The 16088-nt window shown below is 58.2% G+C and overlaps 1 protein-coding gene across 1 annotated transcript in view; it reads left to right on the top strand.

Annotated features, from left to right (window-relative positions):
• MYO7A (myosin VIIA) overlaps positions 1-16088 on the top strand; it is an 81143-nt gene that overhangs the window by 20150 nt on the left and 44905 nt on the right. The window contains exons 4-14 of the mRNA XM_035722978.1: positions 2349-2501; positions 8912-9096; positions 9670-9791; positions 9873-10015; positions 10273-10386; positions 11554-11707; positions 12144-12220; positions 12772-12891; positions 13671-13813; positions 14732-14942; positions 15449-15584. Of these exons, the coding sequence (XP_035578871.1) occupies positions 2349-2501; positions 8912-9096; positions 9670-9791; positions 9873-10015; positions 10273-10386; positions 11554-11707; positions 12144-12220; positions 12772-12891; positions 13671-13813; positions 14732-14942; positions 15449-15584 (1558 nt within the window). The remainder of the gene's footprint in view (positions 1-2348; positions 2502-8911; positions 9097-9669; positions 9792-9872; positions 10016-10272; positions 10387-11553; positions 11708-12143; positions 12221-12771; positions 12892-13670; positions 13814-14731; positions 14943-15448; positions 15585-16088) is intronic.

Raw genomic sequence — 16088 nt, 5'->3', positions numbered from 1 at the left:
GGCACTCCAGCCCGCGCTGGAGCACAGCCCCGAGGGTACGGCTCAATCAGGCAGAGGGAATTTTCCAACTGGATCAACGTTTATCAAGAAATAGGATAAAACGGGAGAGAGGAATGTTCCAGTCAGGACTGGAAAGTCCAGGCGGGTTCTTCGATCTCCCCATCTGGCCCATTCATGCCTCAGGGAGGGCTGTGTGAGGGCCTGAGCGGGACTCAAGTGCTCCTGGCCCAGGAGGTGCCATGAAATGCCAGGGCAGTTGGAGTTGTGGGCTCTGGCTGGCCCTGGCCCTGCTCCCTCTGAGGGCTTGGTGCCGGCCACTGTCCTACTCTGATCCTGTTTTCTTAGGTGAAGTGAGAGGGCAGGGAAAAGGGACTAGGGCTGATGCTTCTAATTCAGAACTGGTCCCCAGTAGGCACCCCAGCTAGCCATCTGTCCCATCAGATTCCCTGCCACACCATTTGTGTGTGGCCCCTGTCTGAGGCACTGTGGACCAAGGATCCAGAAGACACGGAGTCCGGCCACCATGAGTCCCCAGCCTTGGGGCACATTGGGAGGTCAGAACCGCATTCAGGCAATGGCAGCCCAGTGTGACCACTGCCTTGCCATGGGAGATCCAGGCAACGTGGGGGCCCAGAGGAGGCCCTGACACGTTCCCGGGGTGAAGGTGGGGGGATGGCGCCATGGAGCACGTGAGGGTGGGCAGCATGGTCGTCAAAGGCTTTAGAAACTGGGAAACCTTTGAGCTGGGCCTCGAAGGCTGAGTGGAAAGAAAGTAAAGGGAAGAGCATGAGCAAGGCCACAGAGGTGTTTGGGGAAGTGGAGACCAACCTTCCCTGGCTTGGAAGTACGGGGGATTGCTGGAACGACGGCCCGAAGTCCCTGTGGCCAAAGTCAGGTTGGCCTTTGCATGCCAGGCTGAAGTGTGGGGGGAGCAAGGAAAGGCTCCAAGCCCCAGAGTGCTGGGGTCAGACAGGTGCTTGAAGAAACTCCCAGGGGGGTGAAGGACTGCAGGGGAGAGCTGGAGGACAGCTGGAGGACAGCAAGGGCCAGGGGGCCAGGTGAGAGATGGTGGTCTGGATCAGGGTAGGGGCTTGAGGTTGGTGAGGAGGGTACTGCTCAATCAGCAGCAACCCTTCAGAGGGATGACTGAGTAGGACTGGGTGACCAGTTAGATCGGGGATGGGATGAGATGAGGGGCTGATGCCGCAGATTCTCCTGGAGGACAAGCGGGGTATGGGAGGACATGTCGTGCGTATCACACCTACCCACCAAGTCTTAGGGCCTGAGCTGGGAGGTGGCAGCAGGGTCCCCTTCTCCTCCCCTGTTCCCAAAGGTCAAGCTCCTGTCTGGTCCTGAGGCTCCCAGGGTTCTGGCATTTGGGAACAGGCAGAGGGGCCCAGAGGGCTGTGGGGCTTAGTGAGCTCAGGCTGCGGCCATACCCCAGAGCACAGTTCACTCTCACCTCGCTGAGAAGCTAGATTGTGAGAAGGTGCTGGACACCGCCTTGGGGAAGGAAGGAGGGATTTGCAGGTTTGTAGAAACTGCCAATGCTATTGGCCAGGTGTACCACCGGAAGCCAACCCTCCCCAGCAGAAGACACTGCAGGGAAGAATAGGGGGAGCCATGGGGGCAAGCTCTCTCCTAGTTTCCGCATCAGTTCACAAGCGTGGAAAGTTCACCCCTGCTCCACGTTCATCAACAAGCCCTGTGACATCTATCCACGACAGGCCCACTTCCCTCCGTCTCCGCCACTACTGCCCGCTTTGACCGGCCTCAGAGTCTGAGCTTCGGCTGTTCCCTGGGCCTGGACATCTCTCCCCCACATCTTACAGGGGTCTCCTTCCCATCATTCGGATCTCTGCTCAAATGTCACCTCTTTGACACCCTAAGGTAGTTCCCTCCCTGGTCTCTATCCCATATGCCTGTCGGTTTATTCTTGGCACTGTCTGAAGTTACTTTTTGTGCCTTTGTTTACCAGAGCCTGTATTTGAAGTCAAGTCTAATTCCGGTGATTACGCTCTCCCCTCCACCTTGCAAAGTGACTGGGGGGACTCTAATTCCCTTTATGAGAAAGCTAAGTGGGACCAAAGTCCCTGCCCTGCCCATCTTTTAGGTCTGCAGAGAGAATTCCCTAAGAGGAGGAGTGGTCCACAGAGAGTGGGGGTGGGCAGCACCATCCTCAGAGACTCAAACCTGATAACGATAGTGTTTGGCCACAGGAGAGGAGGAGGCCCTTACCAGGGTCGCACAGACCCGGGATCCCTGTCCCCCCTGGGCCCTTTGCCCAGCAGAGCACAACCTGGGTCCCAGGAGCCGGGCCTGACCGTAGCCACGGTGCCTCCCCGCAGGAACACTGGATCTCCCCGCAGACCGCCACGCACATCAAGCCCATGCACCCCACGTCGGTCCACGGCGTGGAGGACATGATCCGCCTGGGAGACCTCAACGAGGCTGGCATCCTGCGCAACCTGCTCATCCGCTACCGGGACCACCTCATCTACGTGAGTGCCGCCCCGCCCACTCGCCGCCCCGCCCATTCCCAGGGGACCACTCTCCAGAGGCAACCAGGGACCCACCGGCCCGCAGCAGCTCGGGGTTTGAACCATCCTTTCTTTGGACGGCGGCTTGTGTGGTCTGTGATTGGAGAAGGGAGCGGTGTGTACCATGGGTTCATGTGCCTCCCCGCCTCAGGCCACTGGGCGGATCGGTGAGAGGCTCCGTGTTTTGCCGAGATGAGGAACTGCTGCCTCCTCTGGGTTCGCTATGGGGTCGGAGACTGCCATTCTATTGGTCCTCCAGTGAAGAGAGGATGGGTCGGGAGTCTGTATCCTCAGAAGAGGATGGAGGAGGGAACATGCTCCTTGACTTCACGAACCCTTGATATAACAACCAGTCGTACATACGCTCCACATTCTTACACCTTGAAACTCAACAGGACAAATAGTCTCACTTAGCCAGGACTGAACTGATCCCAGGAGGTAGGTTCAGAGACCATCAGAATATAAAGGGCCTGTGGAGATTATATCCTAGAGGTTCTCACATGTTTTGGCCTCAGGAAACTTTGATGCTCTTAAAATTATTGAGGACTCCCAAGAGCATTTGTCAGTGTAGGCTATATCTGTTGATACTTACCATATTAGAAATTAAAACTGAGAAACTTCACAAAATGTATTAATTCATTAAAAAATAACCGTAAAAATCTATTATAGGAAAACATTTTTATGAAAAATAACTATGAGTATGCCCCCTAAATTAGCAAGAAGAGTGTTACTGTTTTATAATTTTTTGAGATATCTTTAATGTCTGGCTTAATAGAAGACAGCTAATTCTCCTATCTGCATCACATCCAGTCTGATGTGAGGTTGTTTGGTTGAAGTGTATGAGGAAAAGCTGGCTGCACAGATACAGAGGTGGAAAGGAACTTGCAGACTTCTTGAAAGGGCCTTCGGGACCCTCAGGGGTCTCTGGACCACACTCTGAGAACCGCTGAGCTAGTCCCATAGTCCCATTTTATAGACAGGGACATTGAGGCTCCATGAGGTTTAGCCAGGCCCAGAGCGGTGTGCTGGGGTCACCGTATGTCTCTGACCCAGCCCCTTCCTCAAGCAGCTCCGGGTGAAGGAAACCATGGCTGGGGCGCCTGGGTGGCTCAGTGGTTAAGCGTCTGCCTTTGGCTCAGGTCATGATCCCGGGGTCCTGGGATCGAGCCCTGCATCGGGCTCCCTGCTCCGCGGGAAGCCTGCTTCTCCCTCTCCCACTCCCCCTGCTTGTGTTCCCTCTCTCGCTGTGTCTGTCATATAAATAAAGTCTTAAAAAAAAAAAAAAAGGAAACCATGGCTGGTGCAACAAAAGGAGAGAGCAGGAGGGAGCCCCCGCTCCCCAGGCAGGGCCCCAGGCAGGCTGGTAGAGAGGGCATGCTTGGGTGACAAGTGTTGTGGGGAGTGCTCGAGGTAAGTGCAGACAGAGCAGGGTCTGTAGGGGTGAGGCCTCACTCCCAGCTCAGGGGATACAGGATTCGGGAAGGGGTGCTGCGTGGATAGGAGGCTGGAGGCAGGAAAGAGCCTGGCGAGGGAGCGGCACAGTGTCACTCAGCTTGTCGGGACCCTGAGGAGGAGCCAGGGAGATGGGGCTGGAAGCCCTGAAGTTGTCCCTGAGCAGTCACAGCAAGGAGCTGCGTCAAGGTCAGGGATCCATCCTCTTAGAAGCTCTGGAATTGTGGCCACTCAGCTGCTATAGGGAGGCCCTCTGCTACTCTCCCCGCTCTGGGACCCTTGGCCCCTTCAGGTTCCCAAGGGGAGGCTGTGCCCAGGCCCTTGACATTCGCCCACTGCGTAAGTGGCTTTTACAGCTGATAAAGCCCCTCTCACTCTTTCCCTCAGCTGGGGGGCGGGGCAGGGCACAAGTGGCACCTCCAGACGTGAGCAGCATCACCCAGACGGGAGGATGGGGCTAGAACTTGAGCCCAGGCCGGAGATACCCCAGGAAGACCCACTGGGGTCTGCACCCCAGTTCTTGGCGGTTCCCTACTCGCTCTTCACCCTAGGTGGCAGGTGGTCACAGAGGGTCCTAGCACACCCTGTGGTTGCTGTCCCGGGGCTGGGTGGAGTGTGTCATTTGGGTCTGGAGGTAAGTGGGGAGCCTGCCCCTCCCTCCCACCCCCCCTCAGGGAGGCCGCTGCCAGAGCTGATGTCCTGACCCAGTCTCCTGTCAGGAGGAGCTGAGTAAGATGGGAACTGTCCCCACTAGGGCCCCCCCCCCAGACTGTGTCTAGGAATAGCTCAGAGGCATGTCGTTGGTTATTTTGCACAAAGTTTATTGATTCTTGTAGGCAAACTGGTTCCTCACATGTGAGGGACAGTTGGTAGACTGAATCAAAGAACAAAGGCAAACACAAGATTCACAAAGGAGAGGGGAAAAAAAAACTTCAGGAAGAGCAAAACTTGTTTGTGAAGTTTGGGGGGATAGACAGATCAGCTGGCATCTAGCAGAGAAATCAGCTTCATGTCCTAGAGCAGGCTGATTAGGGGAGCAAAGGAAAGAATTCCAGAGATTTATGGCTTCTCCAGAAAGCCCCCAAATCTGTGCCATTTGCCTCTTTAGAAGTCCTCACCAGTAACCTTTCTGGTGGTCTCTTTTCTGGGGGGGGGCGAGGGGGCAGGGGACGGGGCAGGGCACTAAGTCAAGATGAGGTGCCTATGTGGCCTTCTTGTTCAGGAAGCACCTGGTGGGTCCCCAGTTCGGTTGGTCTATGAGCCTGGGATTCTGGGTGTCAGTTGGTCTAGGGAGCCCTTCTGTTCAAGGATTGCCCTGTTCAAGGTTTCAACTCGCTCACTCTCTGATTCTTTGATGGGTGGATGGGATAGGACTAGAGCTTTGAAGAAGCAACCAGGCCTCTGTCCCACCCAGAAACCATACCTGTCCCTAACCATGGCAACCCCTGGTCACTTTGTGGCTTGGGTTACCCCGGGCACAGCCCCAAGTACCCAGTATTTCCTGGGCTGGGCGATGCTCTGTCCCTGACTGTCTGCCTTGGGCTTGCCCGCTGCAGCTAGCCTGCCCCTAGGAGCCTGTGGGACAGCACCCCAGAGCCACAAATCAGCCCCGGACACCCCCAATGTGGGAGGGCCCTCAGAGGACACCTAGCACCCCCTGGTTGGGTGGTCTCAGAGGCCAGGTGTCCTCCTTGGGTCCTGCAGGGAGCAAGTAGCAGGGCCGGTGGGGATCCAGTGCTCCCTGACGCTGAACAGGGACTGGAGCCCTAGTATGGGAGGCCTGGGTCCAAGTCTTGGCAGATGGCCTTTGGGGAGTCCCTCTCTCCTCTGGTCTCAGCCTTCCCTCTGGCACAATGGGGAGACTTCCTGGGTGAGCACCTCTGTGGCTCTGAGAAGGTGTGTGTGCCCCCGGATGTGTCTTGGTCTCCATTGCCTGCTAAGGGAGAGGCCCCAGGGCTGGCAGGCTTGGACGCTTCCTGGCAGAGGTGGAGCCATTCCTGTCACATCTCCTGGAGCGTGTCTCTGGCTCCGGAGAGGTCCTCAGAACTCCGCCTGGGGACTTGGGGCCCCTAGGGCCCACGTGTGCTGTGTCCTTGGCTTGGGAATAGCCCTTATCTCTCCCCAGCCTATGGCCCCGAAGACAGGCTTTCTTCCTGGAGGCTTGAGCAGGAGGCCTGTGCTGGGCAGCTGGGCATGAACCCCCTGAGCCCATGGACCCTTGGAGAGAGAGAGAGAGAGAGGGCCAGAGGGGCTCAGGGAGCGGTGCCAAGAGCCTTGGGGGACGGACAGGGGCTGAGGCCCGGACAGGGGCAGGACGGGCCTGGGCCTCCTTGCCCGTGGTGGCCAAGCCCCTCCCTTCTTCACTCCCCCGCTACCAGCTCCACCGTCCCCCCGGGAAAATTCCTGGGGTTTGGGTAAGCCTACGTGGGGAGGCAAGGCCTGGGCTTGGGTGCCAGCACCCCCCCCCCTTTATTCAGCCCCCTGCTTCTCTGGCGTGAGATCTTGGAGTCCCTCTGCTTCCCAGAGGCTGAGTTTGCCCAACTGGAAAGGGCCATATAAGCCCTCACAGCGGCCTGCTGAGGAGCACGGGCTCCTGCGCCCAGCAAGGCATCCAACGGGTAGGTGTGTACTCCTGCCCTTCTGCCCCGGGAGCAGGGTCCAGGCCCCGGCCCAGGAAGGCTTCCCGCAGTTTTTCTCAGTGCATCCTCTCTGGCACTGCCTGGCCCTGCACGTGGCCGCCGAGCCTGCTCCCAGGGCCACCCCTGTCTGGCTCCAACCGCCCCCGTTGACTGGCTCATTAGGTCTCAAGTGGTGTCTTTACCACCAGCCTCCGGGACAACCACTCATCCTCTCACAGCTGCCAAAATGACCTTTCTCCAGGAGACCTTCCAAATGCCATGCCCTTTCACGCCTCCGTGCTTGATTCCCACTGACCAGCCTTCACGCCCCCTCTCCCTTCACCCCCACCTGCCTCCCACAGCCCAAGCTTTCCCTCCCTGGCCCCCAGGATGTGGCTGTCGGCCTCCCCGCCAATTTCTGTGGAGGGTCCTTGAATGACTGCACGGAGCCCACCTCATGCCACATGGTAATCATAGACCAGGTGGTTCGGTGTCACTTTATTAAGGAAGGTGGCACATCAGGACAACTACTCTGTAACCAGGCACATGCCGAGGGCTATGCCCTTCAGTGTTCACATAACCCTGGGGGAGAGGTGTGTGTGCTAACTGTCCCCCTTTTACAGATGATCAAACTGAGGTGTAGACAAGCAAAGCGATCTGCCGAAAAGACGTTCTTTGGGGCTGACTCCCTCCCGTGGGGACGGGGGGCCAGCTGGGTCCCATAGCCAGGCAGGGCTGAGCTGTAGGTCATGGGGCCGAGGTACCCTGGGGCTGGCGTTTCGTGGTTTCTGATCTGAGAAATTAGCCCAGCCCTGGGCTGTGTGGGGTGTTGATGGTGGAGAATCTCCTTCTGTCCCATTCCCCACTGACCAGCTCCCTCTTCTCCTGTTCCCCACTTTCCAACCTCAGACCAACTGTGGAGGGCGGGTGAGTATGGGAGAGCTGGTTCCAGCTCTCAGTCTGCGCTCGGCCCGGCCGCTCCCAGCAGCCTGCATCCCCATCCCACCGCACCTCTCCCTGCTTGGGCTTTTGCACACAGTCAGGAGGTCAGCACCATCAGGCTCAGCTGCCTCTGGCATGGGCTGCTTGGAGGAAGAGCCCGGGTGGCCGAGGAGCATCCCCCGGGGCCCAGAGCAGGGTGGTAAATGGCGGGACGGGCAGAGCCGGGGCTGGGTTGCCGAGCCCACGGCTGTTTTGCACGGCCACAGCTGGCCCTAGTTTGGGCCTTTCCCCTGGAATGTGGTGCTGGCGGCAGCACTTTCCCAGCAAGGCCACCTTGGGCCGAGGCTGCTGGGCATGGCTTTGGCTCTGGGGTGATGCTCTATGCCCTTGGTGGGAGGCAGTGGACACGGCTGTTGCTTCCTCTGTGTGGTCACATCTTTTTTCAGTCTCTCCAGGCCCAGATGCCCATCCATCCCTCACCAATTACAGGCTGCGCCTGACCTTTTCAAGCTGGGGTGGGGAGGGGCTGGCGGAGGGAGCAGTAACCCTGGTGCCTGGTGGTAGGAGGGCCAGATAGTGTTGGCCCCTGTGTGGCAAGGCCCCAGGCTCACAGCAGGAAAGCTTGTGCATTAACAGAGGAGCCCAAGAAGAGAAAGCCCCCTAGAAGTTTATCTGAGGTGTACTGGGCCCCTGGACCTGTGCTGGCCAGGATGGCTGGAGGTGCCCTGTCCCCCAGAACACAGGGGCCCCTCTGCCCTGGGGCTGTGCTGCAGACACTGGGGCCTGCCCAGCCCCCAAACCACATGCCCCAGCCCCTTCAGCATTTTATGGCTTGGTTCTACTCGCCCTGGACCAACCCAGCCTCTGCTTGGGAGTGGTCTGGTTTATGAATATTACTCCAAACCTCTGGGATACAGGGCTTGGAGGCAAAAGTGGGACCCAGCATTTGAGCACCCCTACAGTGTGCTTGGAGGCAAAAGTGGGACCCAGCATAGCACCCCTACAGTGTGCTATGACTTTTAAAGTCTACCGTCTCCTCATCTTTAGAAACAGTCACATTATATCCATTTAACAGATAAAGGTAAGGAAATGGAAGCTTAGAGACCCTCCCCCTCTCCCCACTTCCTTCCTCCCTTCATCAAACCTCACTGAGCACGTACTCCAACCCAGGCCCAGTGCTAGTTTGAAGGCCCCACCCCCAGCTCTCACAGAGGCAGGATTCGGACCCTGGGTCCACGTGACTCCAAAGCCACTGCTGTCCCTTCCAGAGGAATGGAGCAGGGCAGAGTCTGAGAACTTTCTAGAGTCTGAGCCTCCCACATGGGAAGTGGCAAGTTCCTCATCCGTTTTTGCCCACAGACATACACAGGCTCCATCCTGGTGGCTGTGAACCCCTACCAGCTGCTCTCCATCTACTCACCAGAGCATATCCGCCAGTATACCAACAAGAAGATTGGGGAGATGCCCCCCCACATCTTTGCCATTGCCGATAATTGCTATTTCAACATGAAGCGCAACAGCCGTGACCAGTGCTGCATCATCAGGTGGGCGGCCCAGCACCAGATCAGAGCTCCAGGCTTAGCCCCTAGAGCTTCAGCTTTGTGTTCCTGCTAATGCCTCATCATGTAGAGAATCCCCTCCCCTTTCCCAGGCCTTACATCTCTATTAATGCTGCGCAAGTTCTTGTTAGCTTTTGAGGCCAACTTTGTTTATTACTGGTTCCTGTTAAGTTAGAGTCAAGTGACATTTCAGTCCCCTCTTCTCTCTTGGGCAGAGGGTATTAGGACAAAGCATTGATCTAGTGTCAATATATGCCATGCTCTATGGCAGGTGCGGACCAGGGCAGTGTGTGTGTGTGTGTGTGTGTGTGTGTGTGTGTGTGTGTGTGTGTGTGTGTGTGTGTCTAAATGAAGGGGAAGGAAAGTACCTTTGGCCTTGGCAGAGCCCTGAGCTCCTGGAGCCTTTTCCGTCCCTGAAAGGTCCATACTGTCGGCCTATTTCACAGATTGGGGAGTGGGGAAGGTGCAGGTGGGAGAAGCAGCTTGGGCTGAAGCCCCATAGGGAGAGGCCCATGCAGATTGTGATGGGCCCTGCCTCTCTCTGGGTCTCCTCTGCAGCGGGGAGTCTGGGGCAGGGAAGACCGAGAGCACCAAGCTGATCCTGCAGTTCCTGGCGGCCATCAGCGGGCAACACTCGTGGATCGAGCAGCAGGTGCTGGAAGCCACCCCCATCCTGGAAGGTAGGGCCAGGGCTCTAAGAGTGGTGCTCGGGGGGCTGGGCGGGGGCTGACCTTGCCCATGACCCTCTCCCTACCCCGAAGCGTTTGGGAATGCCAAGACCATCCGCAATGACAACTCAAGCCGCTTTGGGAAGTACATCGATATCCACTTCAACAAGCGGGGTGCCATCGAGGGCGCCAAGATCGAGCAGTACCTGCTGGAGAAGTCCCGTGTCTGTCGCCAGGTGGGCCCAAGCCCAGGGCAGAGCCGGACCTGCCCAGGACCCCCAGCCTCGGGTGCGGGTGGGGGCCGCACGGTCTGGATTGTCCTATGCCACTGCCTGCTCACCGCGGTGCCTGAATTCCCGCCATGAAACTTGCCCACAGGGGCTTTTGGATCAAAGTCGTTTGTTAAGATAGTAAACCGCGTTTCATCTTGATTGTCGGGTTGCTGATGCCTCCCCTGCCTTTATCCCCCAACACCTTGTGCCCGCGTTTGCAGGCCTCCGATGAACGAAACTACCATGTGTTCTATTGCATGCTGGAGGGCATGAGTGCCGATCAGAAGAAGAAGCTGGGCCTGGGCCAGGCCTCAGACTATAACTACTTGGCTATGGTGAGGCCCGGGCGGGGCAGCCAGGGAGGGGGACACCGATCCCAGCGAGGTCAGGGGCAACCTACCCAGCCGCTCCCCAGCTCCAGGCCTGGTGGGTGGGATCCTCTGTGGGGGCATCCCCCACCCCCACCCCATCCCCTGACCTGCCCCAACCCACTCTGAGCTTATATATGCCGTCAGGCCTGTCCCCTGCTTGGGCATAGTCCCACCAGCACAAGCATCTAGATGAATTGTCATCGCAGATACACATGTTCCTCAATCTGCGTAGACAGCCTAGACCCAGGGACATGTAGACACTTGCCCGTGTGTACATGTGCATAGACCCACCCGCACACAAATGCTGTGTTAGTTCAGTTTTTGAGGACGTGAAGCCTGGGACCTCTGCCAGGCCCCCCAGGATTGGAGGGCTCAGGTTGTTGCAGCTTCAGCCTCGGGGGCTCAACTAGGCATGGAGCCCAGGTGCCAGCCTCTTGCTGTTGCCTGGCCACCAAGGAGAAGAGGGCCCCAGGGCCGTTGCTGCCGCCCAGCATCAGATGAATGGGGGTGCGAGTGCACAGCAGGCCGGCTCGGCGGGGGACCAGCTTCATTAGCCCTGGGGAGAATCCCTGCCTGGTTGTCTGGAGCCAGGCTGGGCTGGGCCACAGGGACACACGAGGCATGTGGGCGTCATAGGTGTGCAGGCCTTCCCAGATACTTGCTGTAGCTGTAGGAGGTGACACGCACACACGCACGTGAACACGGTTCACGGGCACACATGCTGGGGTCCCCCTGCTCCAGCCTGCCCCTGGTTGCCCTGGGTGAGGCCTTCAAGTCCCTGAGCGAGAGTGTCCAGCGGGGGGTGGGAGCACAGTAGAGCCCGGGTGCTGTGACTGCCAGGCTAGGGGACGGGCCAGGCCTGGTCTCAGCGACCAGCTCCTCTCACTCTTGGGAAGAAAGGGCATCCAGGGTCTCTACGAGTAGGAAATGTGTTCTTAAAAAGCCCTAGCCAGGAGCTTTCTAGACTTTCTGGAGAGGTCATGGTGCTCTCGCAGTGAGGTCCGTGCCTGGCCCCCCAGACCGGCCTGGCCTGGCAGAGGGGGCCCTTCAGCCCAGCCATTGCCTCTCTGGGGGTCCCCACGGCCTTGCTGATGTCCTCTTGGAGCCCACTCGCCCACCTCTGCCCGCCAGGGTAACTGTATCGCCTGTGAGGGCCGGGAGGACAGCCAGGAGTATGCCAACATCCGCTCGGCCATGAAGGTGCTCATGTTCACCGACACGGAGAACTGGGAGATCTCCAAGCTCCTGGCTGCCATCCTGCACCTGGGCAACCTGCAGTATGAGGGTGAGGAGCCCCACTGGTGCACCCCTGCCCCAACCCCACCCTGGGTTCATGGGCAGCGCAACACCTAGCTGTCTGGGGGGTGTTGTGGCTTAGCTTCTGTCCCAGCAGCTACAAACCCTGTTTCATAGGAGCCAGGGCTGCCGTCGAGAGCTCTGGGAGTCCAGGGTGGAGGAGCGTGAGGGGAGAGGGCCATGACGGCCAGTGTGTCCACTTGGATGCCAGGCATGGTGCCGGGTGCCGGACATACGGGGTTCCTACCTCACGGTGCCCATAGCTCGTGGGGAGAACATCCATCAAATATACATTGATCTGGAGAAGCAGTGGACAGGAAGACCGCCCCCCCACCCCCCCCGCCGAGAGCTGGGCCCTCCTAGCCTGCCCCTCTCCCCCATGCCCACCCTCGCTTGCCTGACCCTGCGCCCCCTCGCTGTGACAGCCCGGACGTTTGAAAACCTGGACACCTGTGAGGTCCTCTTCTCTCCGTCCCTGGCTACAGCCGCATCCCTGCTCGAGGTCAGCGTCCAGCCTTCTGTCCCGATGGCTGCTTCGGTTTCTCTCAGGGGGCTGGGCGTGTGGGAACCTGGAGGCTGGGGCTCTGCTTGGGAGAGTTCTAGAAGTTCAATATGGAGAACGAACTGTGTGCAGGATCTGTGCTGGGCACAGGTCTCAGAGGAGGAGTGGAGCGCGGCGGCCGGTAGCCTCGCCGCCCTCGCCCCGCTACCCCTGGGGATGGTGTAGGGCGCAGGGGACCCTGGGTGAGTCGGTGTGTCAGTCTCTCGGCAAAGGCTTACTAGGCTCTGCCCTGGGTTGGAAAACTGGGATGAGTCAAGCCAGAGTCTGAGCCAGTCCTGGGAGGGCCAGGTGACAGGCGGGGGTCAGTGAGGAGGCTGTTAAGGAGAGAGCAGTCCTTCCAGGCACATCTGGGCGGGGTGTGGTGCCTGGGGAGGATCTGCCTGTGGGGCTGTGGGGCAGGACACTCTCGGTGGAGGGACTGGTCTGATCCAGGCCTGGAGGGTCAGTGGGAAGGGGGTGGCTGGGGGAGCAGCCGAATGTTGCCCCATCAGGTGAACCCCCCGGACCTGATGAACTGTCTGACCAGCCGTACCCTCATCACCCGCGGGGAGACTGTGTCCACCCCACTCAGCAGGGAGCAGGCACTGGATGTGCGAGATGCCTTTGTCAAGGTGGGCCTTTGTGGAGGGGCTTGCGCCGCCCCTTGTTGATACAGCCAGGAGTTGAGTAGTCCATGGAACCAGAAAGACGTCTGGGCCTTGACCCCTGTCTGCCCTTGGACCCAGGCCCTGGCCGCTGGCTCTGCGGCGGCGGGGGAGGGGGGGGGGCGGCTGCTGAGCAAGAGTCTGCCTTCTCCTGAGCTCTGTTCCTCCCACAAGGGGCTGAGTGTTGTGCTCCTCAGGAGCCCTGCCAACCCCGGTCCCCGCAGGTCTCCCGTCCCCGGCCTGCTCTGCTTTCCAGCCCCGTGGGCCTCATGCTGGGTCATATTGTTGGAGCACTTGGTCTGCTGTGCTATTCCCAGCCCAGAGGATACCCTCTCTGGTCTTTCCAAAGAAGATACTGAAGATGGGCTGGGTCAGGTGCAGAAGGCCCCAGTCGTTGGGTTTCCACACTCACGAGTTTGCCAACCATTGAGCCCCTGCCCTGCACCACGTTCTGTGCTGGGTTCTGGGACCCTCAAGATGTTCAGAGCTGATAGGGAGACAGAGGTGGATGGAGACATGGGAGCCCAAAGGAAGGTTAGGGAAGGCTTCTTGGCAGAGCTTTGAGAAGGAGTAAGGAATTGTTCCAACAGGAAAGGGGGCTCCACGACAGAGGGAACAGCTTGAGTAAAGACTAGGGGGTTTCAAACAGCACAGGAGGGAATGAGCAAAGCCGTGACGGTCTGGGGACCTGGCCTGTCTCCTTGGGAGGGCACGTGGGCCCAGTGGCTGACACAGCCGCCTCTCAGGGCATCTACGGGCGGCTCTTCGTGTGGATTGTGGACAAGATCAATGCGGCCATTTACAAGCCCCCCTCCCAGGCAGTGAAGAGCTCTCGCAGGTCCATCGGCCTCCTGGACATCTTTGGGTTTGAGAACTTCGCTGTGAACAGGTACCACAGGGGGCTCTGCTCTGTGGGAATTTTCTTCCACAACATGGTCAGAACAGGTGTCACACCTCTGCCTTTAAACTACACTGAGTGGGGGCGCCTGGGTGGCTCAGTTGGTTAAGTGACTGCCTTCGGCTCAGGTCATGATCCTGGAGTCCCGGGATCGAGTCCCGCATCGGGCTCCCTGCTCAGCAGGGAGTCTGCTTCTCCCTCGAACCTTCCTCCCTCTCATAGGCTCTCTCTCTACCATTCTCTCTCTCTCAATAAATAAATAAAAACCTTAAGAAAAAAATAATAAACTACACTGAGCGGGCTGTGAGCACGCTCCGCTGGGCTGTGGGAGAGTTTGCCTCCAGTCATCCTGGTGGGCTCTCTCACTCCCCTTCCGGCCCGCCCCGCCAGCTGCTGGGGAGAAGGCTCTTACGCCGTCGTGCACACCCCAGTGTCCAAGGTGCAAGGCGAGGCCGAGCCACGCTCAGGGTCCCACACTCCCTGAACGGTCATTCTTAGGAGCAGGCCCCGGTGGATCCCGGGGCTGGAGGCCCCCGCCCCGCCCCACTTCCTACTTGTGTGACCCCTGGCAGGTCACTTCAATTCCTGTAACATTTGGATGTCTCAAAGTCCCCCACCTCCAACCAAACACCCACAATGAATATGTGAAGTGTCACCTGGGAGAGCACTGGGTTGGTGACTCAGAGATGCTGGCCCTCGGGAGGCCACTTACTAAATCTCATCAGTCCCCTTCCCCTCTCCCCTGACTACTTTGTATCCCTCTTCTTGCCCCCCCCCCGCCCCCCAGTGCCTTGGCCCTTGCCCTCTGCCAGGGAGTTGGTGCCTGCCTGTCAGCCTGCTCCAGGCACAGCGTGGCCAAGGACGTGCTGGCCTGCTCAGCCCCTCGCCCATCCCCTGTGCCCCCTGCAGCTTCGAGCAGCTCTGCATCAACTTTGCCAACGAGCACCTGCAGCAGTTCTTCGTGCGGCACGTGTTCAAGCTGGAGCAAGAGGAATACGACCTGGAGAGCATTGACTGGCTGCACATCGAGTTTACTGACAACCAGGACGCCCTGGACATGATCGCCAACAAGCCCATGAACATCATTTCCCTCATCGACGAGGAGAGCAAGTTCCCCAAGGTGCGCCTGCCCCTTGTTGGCGCCTGTGCAAAACAGCCCCTCATGCTCTGAGCCTCAGCTTTCCTCATCTGTAAAATGGGACCAATGATACGTGCCTCTCAGGGTGGCTCTGGGGCCAGTGCAGGTGCATTCATCTGACATTTGGGGATCAGCTGCAGCCCACGGGGTCCTGGACCAAACGATGGAGATCTAAGCATGTAGCTGACACAGAACAGGTTCTCCAGACCTGGGATGTGTCTCCGAGTGGGGGAGTGAGTGACTGCTTCCATGAGTTTCATTGTGGGAAATAGATTTTTCTAAACTGGACTGAATGCTCAAGGTAGTGTAGTTCCAATCCACCCACTTAATAGATAGAGAAGTGGAGGCCCAGAGAGCTCCTGTGTGGGATACAAATAAAGGGAGGGAGCTCTTGAGAAAGACAGAAGAGGGGGCGTGAAGGCCGGGGGCAGCGGGGGCAGGAGGACCTGGGGCAGAGAGGGGCTGAGCATGGCCATCGGTTCCCACAGGGCACAGACACCACCATGTTGCATAAGTTGAACTCCCAGCACAAGCTGAACTCCAACTACATCCCCCCCAAGAACAACCATGAGACTCAGTTTGGGATCAACCACTTTGCAGGTGTTGTCTACTACGAGAGCCAAGGTACAAGCGGGCTATCTAGGGCTGCAGTCTCTTCGCCTGTGCCCTCTCTGGCCCTTGCCCTTCTCTTGCCCGGGACGGGGTGGGGGCTGGAGCACAGAGCAGGAAGGGGCCTTAGGAAACACTGGGCCCAGTGCTCTTTCTTTCTTTTAGAGATTTTATTTTATTTTTAAATTTATTTTTAAAGATTTTATTTATTTGAGAGAGAGTATGCTTGAGCGGGGGTGGGGAGGCAGGGGGTGCGGGGACAAGCAGGCTCCCCGCTGAGCAGGGAGCCTGATGCTGGGCTCCATCCCAGGACCTGAGCCGACGGCAGATGCTTAACCAACTGAGCCACCCAGGCACCTCTGGGTGCCCCTCTTTTAGAGATGTTAATAAGTGTGGTGAAGTATATATAATATAAAATGTACTGTTTTAACACTTTTTAAGGTTACAATTCACTGGCAGTAAGTACATTCACTATATTGTGCCACCATGGCCACTGTCCATCTCCAGTGCCGATCCATT

The sequence above is a fragment of the Zalophus californianus genome, chromosome 11 (assembly GCF_009762305.2).
Source record: "Zalophus californianus isolate mZalCal1 chromosome 11, mZalCal1.pri.v2, whole genome shotgun sequence".
Classification (NCBI taxonomy): domain Eukaryota; kingdom Metazoa; phylum Chordata; class Mammalia; order Carnivora; family Otariidae; genus Zalophus; species Zalophus californianus.
Note: the sequence above shows the minus strand (reverse complement) of the source record. Positions and strands in the feature narration are given on the sequence as shown.